This window comes from Candida theae (genome assembly GCF_024610275.1).
Source record: "Candida theae strain CBS 12239 chromosome Unknown scaffold24, whole genome shotgun sequence".
Classification (NCBI taxonomy): Eukaryota; Fungi; Ascomycota; class Pichiomycetes; order Serinales; family Debaryomycetaceae; genus Lodderomyces; species Lodderomyces theae.
This window is the reverse complement of record NW_026261457.1, coordinates 58,136-71,102: the sequence shown is the minus strand read 5'-3', so window position 1 is coordinate 71,102 and position 12,967 is coordinate 58,136. Positions and strand designations below refer to the sequence as shown.

At 40.6% G+C, this 12,967-nt stretch overlaps 5 protein-coding genes across 5 annotated transcripts; 4 read left to right on the top strand and 1 right to left on the bottom strand. All coding sequences in view use genetic code 12, as the record gives it.

Annotated features, from left to right (window-relative positions):
- Positions 1 to 194: 194 nt before the first annotated feature.
- KGF57_003962 (uncharacterized protein) lies at positions 195 to 754 on the top strand (the record flags this gene model as incomplete). The annotated part of the gene is made up of 2 exons (XM_051753433.1): positions 195 to 205; positions 268 to 754. 2 exons carry the CDS (start codon positions 195 to 197, stop codon positions 752 to 754), a joined length of 498 nt encoding a protein of 165 aa, XP_051607537.1.
- A 1,382-nt stretch (positions 755 to 2,136) lies between these two features.
- On the top strand, positions 2,137 to 6,510 carry KGF57_003961 (uncharacterized protein; the record flags this gene model as incomplete). Its single annotated transcript, XM_051753432.1, has 1 exon — positions 2,137 to 6,510. The coding sequence occupies one exon, from the start codon at positions 2,137 to 2,139 to the stop codon at positions 6,508 to 6,510; it is 4,374 nt and encodes a 1,457-aa protein (XP_051607536.1).
- A 700-nt stretch (positions 6,511 to 7,210) lies between these two features.
- Positions 7,211 to 8,590, top strand: CMK2 (calmodulin-dependent protein kinase; the record flags this gene model as incomplete). The annotated part of the gene is made up of 1 exon (XM_051753431.1): positions 7,211 to 8,590. One exon carries the CDS (start codon positions 7,211 to 7,213, stop codon positions 8,588 to 8,590), a length of 1,380 nt encoding a protein of 459 aa, XP_051607535.1.
- Positions 8,591 to 8,889: 299 nt separating this feature from the next.
- On the top strand, positions 8,890 to 11,331 carry SET2 (histone methyltransferase; the record flags this gene model as incomplete). The annotated part of the gene is made up of 1 exon (XM_051753430.1): positions 8,890 to 11,331. One exon carries the CDS (start codon positions 8,890 to 8,892, stop codon positions 11,329 to 11,331), a length of 2,442 nt encoding a protein of 813 aa, XP_051607534.1.
- Positions 11,332 to 11,575: 244 nt separating this feature from the next.
- On the bottom strand, positions 11,576 to 12,739 carry GPD1 (glycerol-3-phosphate dehydrogenase (NAD(+)); the record flags this gene model as incomplete). Its single annotated transcript, XM_051753429.1, has 1 exon — positions 11,576 to 12,739. The coding sequence occupies one exon, from the start codon at positions 12,737 to 12,739 to the stop codon at positions 11,576 to 11,578; it is 1,164 nt and encodes a 387-aa protein (XP_051607533.1).
- Positions 12,740 to 12,967: the final 228 nt, after the last annotated feature.

The following is a 12,967-nucleotide window of genomic DNA, read 5'->3' as shown; positions in this document are numbered from 1 at the left end:
GCAGTATCGATTAAGTGGGCTGACGCCAAAGGTAAAACGATATATGTGAAGCTAATTGTACTTCTTCACATTACAAATAGCTTCTACTCAGTTTTCTTTATTTTTCTTTCTTTTTCTTTTGACAACCTTAAAAAAGAGAAAAAGAAGTCTTAATTTCGGTATCGATTTTGGCAACCGCAAAATCAAACTTGAAGATGACAACCAGGTATGGTATTATCCTATTTAGATGAGGTAAACTAGTAAATCAAGTATCCTAACTGAAATAAGGCCTTCTACATTACGGCAATTGCTCAGAAATTCCCAAGAGTTTGGCAACTGTTTAAATCCATTACTTGAGGAATCGTTACCATTAGTGCTGCCAAACACCAAATCCAAAACATTATTCCTTTCTTCCCTTTTGATCGTCCCCAAGAAACCAGACGTGACACGCTGTACTTTTAAGAGCAACTTCCCCAAACCCCGAGTTGCGAAGCCTGATAGAAAACCATTGACTACTCGAATCCCATACAAACCGTCAAAATGCTCTCAAGCGGTTGGTGCAACCGACGAAAACTCAAGCCCCCCACCGACATCAAGTATTGAAGCGAAGGAGGTGTATTTAAGCTACAACGATTCAAACACACCAAAATACGTCGGTAAGTTTTTTAACGTGATGGTTGGTAATCGATTAAAGCGACAATGCAAATATTGTCACTTGCAATATGCCGATTTAAAGGGATTCAATCGACATTACGAAAAGAAGCATGTGAGATGAGCCCGCTAAGCTTCTCTTGAACTTTGAACTGGCCACCATTCTTGTAAACTCTTTGCTTTTTCATTCAGTCCTGGGTCGTCGTTGCAGGATATTTCAGACTCTGAATCGTTTGTTTAGCATGTACAATTATTGCATCTGTTTTTGATCGTAGTGACGCCATGCCCTATGTACCTGCCCTCCAAAATTTAGATCATTGTTGCGGACTCTTATACTGTCGTCTCGCACTGATAACGACACGTAAATTAAAGGTACAGCTGCGTCTTGCATTCGATTGTGCAACAGCTTCAATCCCGTAAAAGTTAGCCGTAGCATTACACGGCATGAGCTTTGCGTTTGTGTGTCGATTACATAAGCGGCTAATCACAGTATTGCTATTGGGGCGGGGCGGACGAAGTGGGAAGAAGGAAAAAAAAAAAAATTAAATAAATAAATAAATGAAAAAAAAAGAGAGAGTGGCTAAAGCCGAAGTTTGACACCTTTATTCCGAAAACAAGGCCCGTTTCTTGGTTGTCAGGTCCGTATCAGAAATTACTCTGCCATGACGTAGTGTAGTAGTTTACACATACAGCTCGAATTTTCCCATCAACAAGAAAGATAAGCTCTTGAGAGCAACATTTGTTGGCTCCGTATTGATCTTCTTGTCGTAAGATGAGAGGCGCGTTATAAGACTTTGGTAGTTGAGCCTCTTAATTCCGTTTTTTTTTTTTTCAATTTTTTATTTTTGTTTCGAAGACCAAAGGATTTAACGGTCGAACTTCCAAATCTAGGGTTTTTAAGACCGCACTACAGCCGGTGTTACACCTACATTCTGCGAGCAGTTTCCTTATCTTGAAGTAACTATTTACACTCTATAGAGAGGTATATGATAGTGATAGGACTGCGCATCCTAACTCTTTTATCTCTTCTGTTTGCCAGATGTGTACTATTGGTGGTGCTTGCATGACTCATTCTAGATGCGAACAGTTTTTAGCAATATCCTAAAAAAAATTTGGCACCTTCGAAGGAATTAGTGACTGTGGATTAGCTGCCCCCCCTGCAAAAGTAGAGAAGGTATCACACGGCTCGTAAGTGATAAAAGCTGGCAGTTTTAGCCAATATTTCATGTTGCTATACACGGTTTTACCTCTTTTGGGAGGCAAATCCGTTTTTGTGCGGGTGTGATGTCTGAGCTGATGCGTATAATAAAAATTTTGTCACATTGTACAAAATACAACAGCAAAAATTGAAGATAGAATTTCAGCCACCTAGGTATATATATATATATATAGACAAGTATAGATCAGTTACTTCAGTCATTCCTTTAGAGTAAGAGTTCACTTCTTAGGTTCATCTACTACTTTCATTTTTACTTTGCACTACCTCGTACAAACTCAACATCTATCATGACTTCGCCATCTGCGTTAGAGTCCAACCAGCTACTGACGGAACGACAAAAGAGACTCTTGAGTTTTCTAATGTCTAAGAAGGTGCCACCCGTGCCAACGCAAGAGGAAAGAAAACCGTATCCCGGATACAGGGCCAACATCATCAAGCAATTATTCTTTTGGTGGCTATCGCCTGTTATGAAAGTGGGGTACCAGAGAACATTACAACCCGATGATATGTTTTATTTGACTGACGATATAAAAGTCCAAAAAATGGCCGAGGATTTCTACAGATATATGTCTCACGATATTGACAGGGCCAGGCAAAAGCACATTGCTGAGAAATGTGCCAAGCGTGGCGAAGCTCCCGAAACCACATCTGTTTCTCCCGAGGAAGACATGAAGGATTTTGAGATGAGTAAATTTTTAACAGTTTGGGCTTTGGCCAAAACTTTTAAATGGCAATACACATGGGCTTGTGTATGCTTAGCTTTGAGTAATGCAGGTCAAACAACTATGCCATTGTTGAGTAAGAAATTGATTCAATATGTCGAGTTGAAGGCTTACGGTCGAGAGCCAGGAGTTGGGAAAGGGCTTGGTTATTCCTTTGGCACAACAGCAATGGTGTTTATTGTGGGTGTGTTGATTAATCACTTCTTTTACCGTTCCATGATCACCGGTGCACAAGCTAAAGCAGTCTTGACAAAGGCACTTTTGGATAAGTCATTCAAACTCAGCGCCGAGGCTAAGCACAAATATTCTGTTGGTAAAATCACTTCCATGTTGGGGACAGATTTGTCTAGAATCGACTTTGCCTTGGGATTTCAACCATTCTTGATTGTTTTCCCCATCCCGATTGCTATTGCGATTGTTATCCTAGTCATCAATATTGGTGTCGCATCGTTAGTTGGTGTCGGAATATTGCTAGTGTTTATGATTGGTATTGCTTTCTCTACAGGGAAGCTATTTGCATACAGAAAAAAGGCCAACAAGTATACCGATTCAAGAGTCAACTATATGAAAGAGGCATTGAACAATTTAAAGATTATTAAGTTCTATTCGTGGGAACCTCCGTATCATAAAAACATCTCAGATATAAGAAAGAAAGAAATGAGGATCATTTACCGCATGCAAGTTCTTCGAAATATCGTCACCTCATTTGCCATGTCGTTGACTCTCTTTGCCTCGATGACTGCGTTCTTGGTGCTTTACGCCATATCAAATGGAAGAAGAGATCCAGCATCCATTTTCTCCTCACTTTCCCTTTACAACGTCTTAACCCAACAAGTTTTTTTGTTACCTATGGCGTTAGCGACCGGAGCCGATGCATTTATGGGTATTTCCCGTGTTGGGGACTTTATGGCACAAAGTGAAATAAACCCTGAAGAAAATGCTATTGAAGCACCACCAGACGTCCAAGAGTGGATGGATAAGGAGTCGTTGGCCATTGACATTGAGAAAGCGTCATTTGAGTGGGAGGTGTTTGAGGATGAGGATGAGAAAGAGGAGAAGAGCTCTAAAAAAAGCAAGAAAGGCAACAAGAGGAACTCAGAAGAAAGTGCCATTTTGGATGTACAAGATAGTGATGTTTCCTCGTCGAAGGGATTGGATCGCTCTTCGATAACAGATGGCTCTTCTGAAGAGGATGCACATTTTGAAGGGTTGAAAAACATTGACTTTAAGATCAAGAAAGGTGAGTTTGTTGTTATTACTGGTATGATTGGATCCGGAAAATCGTCATTGTTGTCTGCCATGTCGGGATTCATGAAGCGTAATAGTGGATCCGTTTATGTTAATGGTTCATTGTTGCTCTGTGGATACCCTTGGGTACAAAACTCAACGGTCAAGGACAATATCATCTTTGGTTCAGAATACGATGAAGAAAAATACAAGCGAGTAATTTATGCATGTTCGTTGGAAGCAGATTTGGAATTATTGCCTGCAGGAGATAGAACGGAAATCGGTGAGCGTGGTATCACTTTGTCTGGTGGACAAAAGGCTAGAATCAATCTTGCGCGTGCTGTTTATGCAAACAAGGATATTATTCTTTTGGACGATGTATTGAGTGCAGTCGATGCTCGTGTTGGTAAGCACATTATGAACAATTGTCTTTTGGATTTGTTGAAGGAAAAGACTAGGGTTTTGGCAACGCATCAATTATCATTGATTGGATCTGCAGATCGAGTAATCTTTTTGAATGGAGATGGGTCTATTGATGTTGGAAAATTTGAAGAATTGAAGGAAAGAAACCCCGGTTTTGGTAAATTAATGGCATTCAATAGTGAGTCAAAAGAAGAGAAAGAAGGAAATGAGGAAGAATTGGAACAAAGTGCGGAACAGGAATTGATTGAGGAGGACAAGCGTAATATTGAACGTCAACTAACTCGTCGCTCTACGCGGACAGTCACTACAGTAGGTGCATTTCCTGAAGATGTTGATGAAGAAGAAGAAGAAGACGAAGAGGGGCGTCACCGCGAATATAACTTGGATGAAGAAGCAGATGGTAAATTGATTACTGATGAAGAGCGTGCTGTCAATGCCATCAGTAAAAAGATCTATGCTCGATATTTCCAATTGGGATCAGGAAAGTTTACACCATGGGCAATGCTTCCACTTTTACTCACATTTATCGTGTTGGCCACGTTCAGTCAAATCTTCACAAATACCTGGTTATCCTTTTGGACTGAATACAAGTTTGATAAACCAAACAAGTTCTATATTGGTATTTATATCATGTTTACGTTCTTGTCGTTCATTTTGTTGACTTGTGAGTTTATCATATTGGTTTACATAACAAATACTGCGTCGGTACAGATGAATGTTCTTGCTGTTCAAAAAGTTTTGCATGCCCCAATGTCATTCATGGATACCACACCAATGGGACGTATTTTGAATCGATTCACAAAAGATACTGATGTTTTGGATAATGAAATTGGTGATCAATTGAGATTCTTTTTGTTTGTGTTTGCCAATATCATTGGAGTCATTGTATTGTGTATTATTTATTTGCCATGGTTTGCCATTGCTGTGCCATTTTTGGGGATGTTGTTTGTTTCTATTGCTGATTATTACCAAGCATCTGCTCGTGAAGTGAAGCGTTTGGAAGCAGTACAGAGATCGCTCGTGTACAACAACTTTAACGAAACATTGAGCGGGATGGCTACAATCAAGGCATATAAAGCTACAGAGAGGTTTATTGACAAGAACAATTACTTGATTAATCGAATGAATGAAGCTTACTATATTACAATTGCAAACCAACGTTGGTTGGCTATTCATATGGACTTTGTGGCCACGTTGTTTGCCTTGTTGATAGCTTTGCTTTGTGTTTTCCGTGTGTTCAATGTGAGTGCTAGTACTGTTGGTTTGATCTTGTCTTATGTGTTGCAAATTGCCGGGCAACTATCGATGCTTATCAGAACTTTTACCCAAGTGGAAAATGAAATGAACTCAGCTGAAAGATTGAATTCGTATGCAACAAGCTTGCCAACTGAAGCACCATACATTATCACTGAAAATGCACCCCCTCCAAATTGGCCTAGCCAGGGTACCATTGTTTTCGATTATGCATCATTGGCATACAGACCAGGTTTGCCTTTGGTTTTAAAGAACTTGAATTTTTCAGTTAAGCCAATTGAAAAGATTGGTATTTGTGGAAGAACAGGTGCTGGTAAGTCATCAATCATGACGGCTTTATACAGGTTATCCGAGTTGGATTCCGGTAAGATTGAAATTGATGGAATTGACATATCCAAGCTAGGATTGAAAGATTTGAGATCCAAATTGTCCATCATTCCCCAAGATCCTGTTTTGTTCAGAGGTACGATTAGGTCAAACTTGGACCCATTCAACGAACATGACGATGAAAGATTGTGGGATGCATTAAGAAGAACTGGATTGATTGAAGGATCAAGGTTAGAAGCTGTCAAAAGACAAGCCAAGTCTAAATCATCGAGCAACAATATGTCCGAAAAGTCTGCTGAGAAATCAACCACCACTCCAGACTCATTGGCGTTGCATAAATTCCATCTTGATCAAACTGTGGAAGACGACGGGTCTAATTTCTCTCTAGGTGAAAGACAATTGATTGCATTCGCTCGTGCCTTGGTCCGTGACTCCAAGATTCTCATATTGGATGAAGCTACATCATCGGTTGATTATGAAACTGATTCCAAAATCCAAGAAACCATCATTCGTGAATTTAAAGATTGCACGATATTGTGTATTGCCCATAGATTGAAGACGATTATCAATTATGATCGTATCTTGGTTTTAGATAAAGGGGAGGTGAGAGAGTTTGATACGCCTTGGAACTTGTTTAATTCCAAGGGTAGTATCTTTAAGCAAATGTGTGAGCGTTCCAATGTTACTGAGCAAGATTTTGGTCAATAGTTACATGTTATAAAAATATAAATTAATAAAATACATATCATACAGTATATATACAATTTATCTCCCTGTTTTGTAGCGTTCAGCTAATTGCCTATGGTTGAGACTCATTCAGCTGAAATTTCGCGGACTTAATTTCGGAGCGGAAAAAAAAAGACGCCACCCCGCTCTTATTCCTTGCAAGAACCTGGTGCAGTAATAGTTCCTGGGTAAACGCCTTCTGGTTAGCTGGCACAGCTGGTCTAGAACCTTCTTGTCTTTATGGCCTTGTATATGGCATTGGTGAAGTTCTGCTTCTATTTATAGCATTCTTTTGGTGCCGTGGATTGTCTTTAGGTCAATATGACACAAAGACCGCCGCGGCGGCGAGATGTTATGAATGCAAGTTGCCGTGTAGGCTGTGCAAGTAAGATCAAACTAGCCTACAATGTCTTGAACCTGTCATGGTTACGTTACAGTAGATTAGTATAAATACCTGACTCTCTACCCTCTTTGATAGATGTTGATTTGAATGTTACACTATTGGTGCCATTCCATTGCTGCGCAGTATAAAAATAGACATTCTGCGGCTTTTGTGGTGCGTGACTGAGAAGATTCAAGTTTTGAAATTAAGGGTTTCCATTTCCCAATTACGATAATCCCTTTAAACGGACGAATTACATATTTCTTTCCCCAAACCTATCGTTATCCGTCGCCATATCAAATGAGTGCAGCGGTGAAAGACAATCACGCGCAAGCTGAGGGAAGTAACCTCAAAAAGTTTGTGAACAAAATCATTGGCCAACCTGCTTCTTATGCACACAAGGAAAACTACACATTTGGCAAAACATTGGGCGCGGGTTCATTCGGTATTGTACGTTATGCAAGAAACAACGTTACCGGAGAAGATGTGGCAATGAAGATCATCTTGAAGAAAGCGCTCAAGGGGAATGAAGCAATGGTGTTGGAGGAGATCAAGTTTCTTGAGGAGTTGCACAACCCACACATTGTTGCACTCAAAGACTGGTTTGAAAGTAGAGACAAGTTTTATATTGCTACTCAATTGGCAACTGGTGGTGAATTGTTTGATCGAATTGTACAAAGGGGTAGGTTTACTGAACATGATGCGTCATTGGTTATTATTCAAATGTTGGAAGCTTTGCAATACTTGCATGAACGTGATATTGTCCATCGTGATATCAAACCAGAAAATGTTTTGTATTTAACTCCCGAGCAGAATAGTCCTGTGGTTTTGGCTGATTTTGGTATTGCCAAGAGACTACAGAACTCGAGTGAAAAGTTGATGTCGTCTGCTGGATCATTTGGATATGCGGCACCTGAAGTTATACTAGGAACTGGTCACGGTAAGCCATGTGATATTTGGTCCTTGGGAGTTGTCACCTACACTATTCTTTGTGGATATTCGCCATTCAGGTCGGAAAATGTTACCGATTTCATTAATGAAGTGAAACACAACAACGCAGTTATTTTCCATGCTGATTATTGGAGAGATGTTTCCAAGGATGCACGTAGATTTATAATCAAGGCTTTGCAATACAATCCCGACAACCGACCCACGGCTACTGAACTCTTGAATGATCCATGGATCGTGGACATTGCCAAGAAGCACACCGATGCCGATTTGTTGCCACAATTGAAGGAACGTTTCGATGCCAAGGCCAAGTTCAAACAAGCTATTGAACTTGTCAAGTTGCACAATAGGATTAATAAATTGAAGGAAATGCAAACTGAAGAGGATGATGATCCAACGGAAATCAACTTGTTCAATGCCAATGGAGACTTGCTGAGCAGTCTGAACAAAAAGGGTGACCAGGTGACAAGACATGGGTCTACTGGTTCTACTGGTTCTACTGGGTCTACTGGGTCTGCTGGGTCTGCTTTGAATAATTGGAGAAAGTTTAACGACTCCTTGAAAGCCACTGAAGGAAGTGCTGATAAATCAAAAATTTCATTGTCTGATACCACTCCTAAGTTTGATGGTACAGCTGCTAAAACGACCGCGGTGGGTAATGCCTTTGTACAGTTGGTGAATGCTGCTAAGACGAATAAGGAGAGGGTTGAAAGTTTCAAGGAGAAAGAATGAGTTTATGTGTAATGAGTGTTTTGAAAGAGCGGAAGCGTATAGTTGTATAACTGTGAAGACGATACTTATATTGTTCATATTGCTACTATAACAAGAGTCTTTGAGACTCGAGGGGCCACCAAATTTGTTGCACAACGGTTAACATTGTATGTCAGAACACCATAATTAATCTCGAGAGAGAGAGAGAGAAATTCGTGAAAAAAAAAAAAAGAGAACATAGTTTTTAAAAAATAACGATGAAAATTCCCTGCATTACTCACAGTACGAACCGTCACTTTTAATCTACACAACACTTTTGAATGAATGGACTTAAAAAGAATAGCGAATACACTCCGCCATTATTCCTCGATGTTGAGGACAAAACCGAGGAGGCGTTGACAAAGTTTCAAAACTTGCAGATCTCAACTTATCAGCTGAAGCTGATTGCCGCACCATCCAATAATAAGCGGCCCGAGTATATGACGTGTGATTGTGAGGAGGAATGGGATGGGGAACGGGAAATGAACTTGGCTTGTGGCGAAGATTCCAACTGTATAAATAGACTCACATCTGTTGAGTGTACTAATCGACATTGTTTGTGCGGAGATGATTGTCAAAACCAGCGGTTCCAAAAACGGCAATATGCTGATGTATCGGTATTCCAAACTGAACTCAAGGGTTATGGCTTGAAAGCAAATAAGCCGATATCAGAAGGTCAGTTTATATACGAGTACATTGGCGAAGTGATTGATGAAGAGACGTTTCGCCAGAAAATGATTGAATATGACATGAAAAAGTATAAGCATTTTTACTTTATGATGTTGAAACCAGATGCGTTTATTGACGCCACTGAAAAAGGATCACTTGCAAGATTTGTTAATCATTCATGTAACCCCAATGCATTTGTTGATAAATGGGTTGTTGGTGATAAATTGCGCATGGGTATATTTGCCAAAAGACGCATTGCCAAAGGAGAAGAAATCACTTTTGATTATAATGTAGATAGATACGGGGCACAATCGCAACCGTGCTACTGTGGAGAGCCAAATTGTATTAAATTTATGGGTGGGAAGAAACAGACTGATGCTGCGTTATTGTTACCAGAAGGTATTGCAGAAGCATTGGGTGTTACCTCGAGAATGGAGAAGGCGTGGTTGAAGGAAAACAAGCATTTGCGAGGCGAGCAACAAGACGATGATTCAACGATCAATGAAATGTTTGTGCAGAGTTTGGAGGTTGAACCTATGCAAGAGTCTGATGTATCCAAAGTAATGGCAGCTTTACTCAAGTCGCAACAAGAACTGATCACCACAAAGTTGATTTTGCGAATGCACATGACTGATGATACAGCCGTCAACTCCTTGATGGTTAAATTGCACGGGTACAAGACTATGTCAGGGGTGCTTCAAGGCCTTGGAAATGAAGAATTGATCAAGATGATTTTGGAAATTTTGTCCAAATGGCCAGCAATCACAAAGAACAAGATTTCTTCATCGCAGATTGAAGACGTTATAAAGGATATTCAAACCAAAACATCCAATGAGGAGATAAAACAGCTAGCTTCAGATTTGTTGTCGCAATGGTCAGTTTTGGAGATTGCTTATCGTATCCCTAAAAACCAATCTTCTGACCAATCATTAATTGCTTCATATGGTAGGAAATCCAGATCACCGGAACGCGGCAGTGCAAATGGCCCAAGTCCGGTTCAGGCGAATGGGGTACAGCACTCGATTAATGCAATTCAGCCGCATTCAGCAACATTACCAAAGACACCAGCATCTGATCCCAATTATGGTCTACCTGAAAATTGGCAAGCGCAATTCGATCCGAGCACACAAAATTATTACTATTACAACGTCCATACGCGAGAAACCACATGGGACAAGCCGGGAGTTTCGATCCCTACACGGCCTAAACTTCCAACTGGACCAAGCAGCATGGTCAATCAACAATTGTCTACACCATATCCTGGTCAGTATCGTCATAATGATCAGCCACAGCGGAACAAGATTGAAGAGGAGATTGCCAGGCGTGAGGAAGAGAAGGAGAGACGTGAGAGAGAGGCTAGGGCTCGTGAACAATTAGATACGGAGCGTAAATTGAAGGAGTTGATCGAGCAAGCACAATCGGTAAAGCCAACTCCTGAACCGGAAAAGAAAAGCAAACATAGACATAAGCATGAACATAAGCATAAACAAAAGCATGGGCATCGGAAGCTTGAGCAAAGAGATGATGATGGTAAAAATTCCAAAATTGGAGACGTTGAGGCTCGCGTTGAGCCTAAGGAGTCGAGTGGTCATCAACATCATAAGCACAGGAGTAAGGAGGGCAAAGAGAGCAGCAAAGAGATTTCGATTGAAGCTCGCTGGAAGCACGTTATGGCCAAACATGTGCCCAATTTGCTCAAGTCGTATGTTGCTGAAATTGGCAAAGACAATGTCAAGGGATGTGCCAAAGAGATTGTCAACAAGTTGGCATCACGCGAAGCCAACAAGGGTGTGGCTCCTTCTTCATCCAAGGACCTAGATAAACACAAGTTGAAGAAGATGAAGGAGTATTCTGACACCTATATGGAGAAATTTCTTGCCAAGTATAGGAGTAAACATCATGGCAAGAGGAAATTGGATGAAAATAATAGTGGTGGTGAAGCCGCCAGTGTGACTTCTCGAGAGGGGGGTAAAGGTGTTGATGCGGGCGAACAACTGGTTACTGATGGTGATGAAAGTAAAAGAATCAAACTTGACCAGGCGGGGAATGTATAGTGAACAGCAAAAAGCATTAAAAGAAGTACATTAGATGGTTAGGATCAGTAACTACATCTTGGGCCGTGTTGGTAAACTCTATCATCTATTTGGTTTAATTCTATAGTACAAAAAAAAAAAAAAAAAAAGAAGCTCCTACTTAATGAATGGTAGTACCTAAAAAAAAAGTCCAATCTCAGAAGTCGGGAACAAATAAACAAAGATTGATAAATTTGCTCTGTGAATGCAGCGGCAACTGCTAAACTCATGGATGATCAGAGTTCAACAAATGAGGCAAGTTTTCAATAGATTCCGATCCGTAAATGATTTGATACGTGGCTTCAAACAATGGGAATTCATCCAATTTATCAGTATTCTCCAACAATTCATGAACTTCCTTTGCGGTCACAATACCTTGAGAGCTTTGTCCATTCAACAATTTCTTTTCGGCAGCTTGAGCAGAAGCACCAGTTTGGGCCATGTACCTACCAACTTTAACATTTCTACCCCCGGAACAAGTGGTGATCAAGTCGGCAACACCGGCAGACTCAGCGGTGAATGTAGATGCTTTCGATTCAGGGAAAAACGTTTCGGAAAACTTGATAGTTTCCAATAACCCAACTCTCATAATGGCAGCCTTGGCATTATCTCCCCAACCTAAACCTTCGACGAACCCAACTGCTAACGCAACAATGTTCTTCAATGCACCGGCAACGGAAACACCAGCAACATCTTCAATTACATTAACGTGAAAGTATGGTCTGTGGAAAGCAGCCTTCAATACAAATTCATCAATGTCCTTACCTGGTCCACGGTAATCCTTGGGTAATGTGTAGGCAATGGTAGTTTCTGACCACTTACCTCTAGCTACTTCCGGAGCCAAGTTTGCTCCTGATAATGCACCACATACAATTCCCAATTCTTCACTGATATAAGTACTGAGTAACTTACAGCCTTCCTTGTTGACTTCCAAACCTTTCAAACATGAAATGGCTCTTGCTGTTGGTGGCACATGACCTTTCAATTGGGGCAAGATTTTAGGCAAGAATTGGTGTGGCAAATTAAACACAATCAAATCGGCGTCTTCAACAGTTTTCAATAAACTTGGTTCAGCAACCAAGTTGGTGGGTAATTTGACTCCTGGCAAGTATTTGATATTGACATTTTGGATATTGATAATATCAGTCAAGTTCTTACCATCAATTTGTTCTTGGAAAACCCACATTTTGACATAATGGCTAAACAAGTGGGGTCTAGCGAGGGCATTCTCAGCCAAGACTTTAGCAATGGTAGTACCCCAATTTCCGGAACCAATGACGGCAATCTTGAATGGGTGGTCGGGGTTGAGTGATGTGTGGGAGTGTGGTGCCTTGGTTGGACTCAAGATGTTGGCAACTTGTGACAATCTAGACTGAGCTGAAGAGGACATTGTGGATAAGGGTATTTTGAAGGGGCTAATTGCAGCAAATCTATGTGATGGAAGAAGCGATCTTTGTATAATTAGTGATGCAGGGCGAAGACGCTGGATTGTGGTTGATAATTTTTGAAAAAACACCTTGCAGATAAGTATGGGGAAGAAGTGTAGAATTATATATATATATATATGCACAAGATTCTCCACGGTATCAACAAACTTAGTATCTTTGTCTTCTTTTTC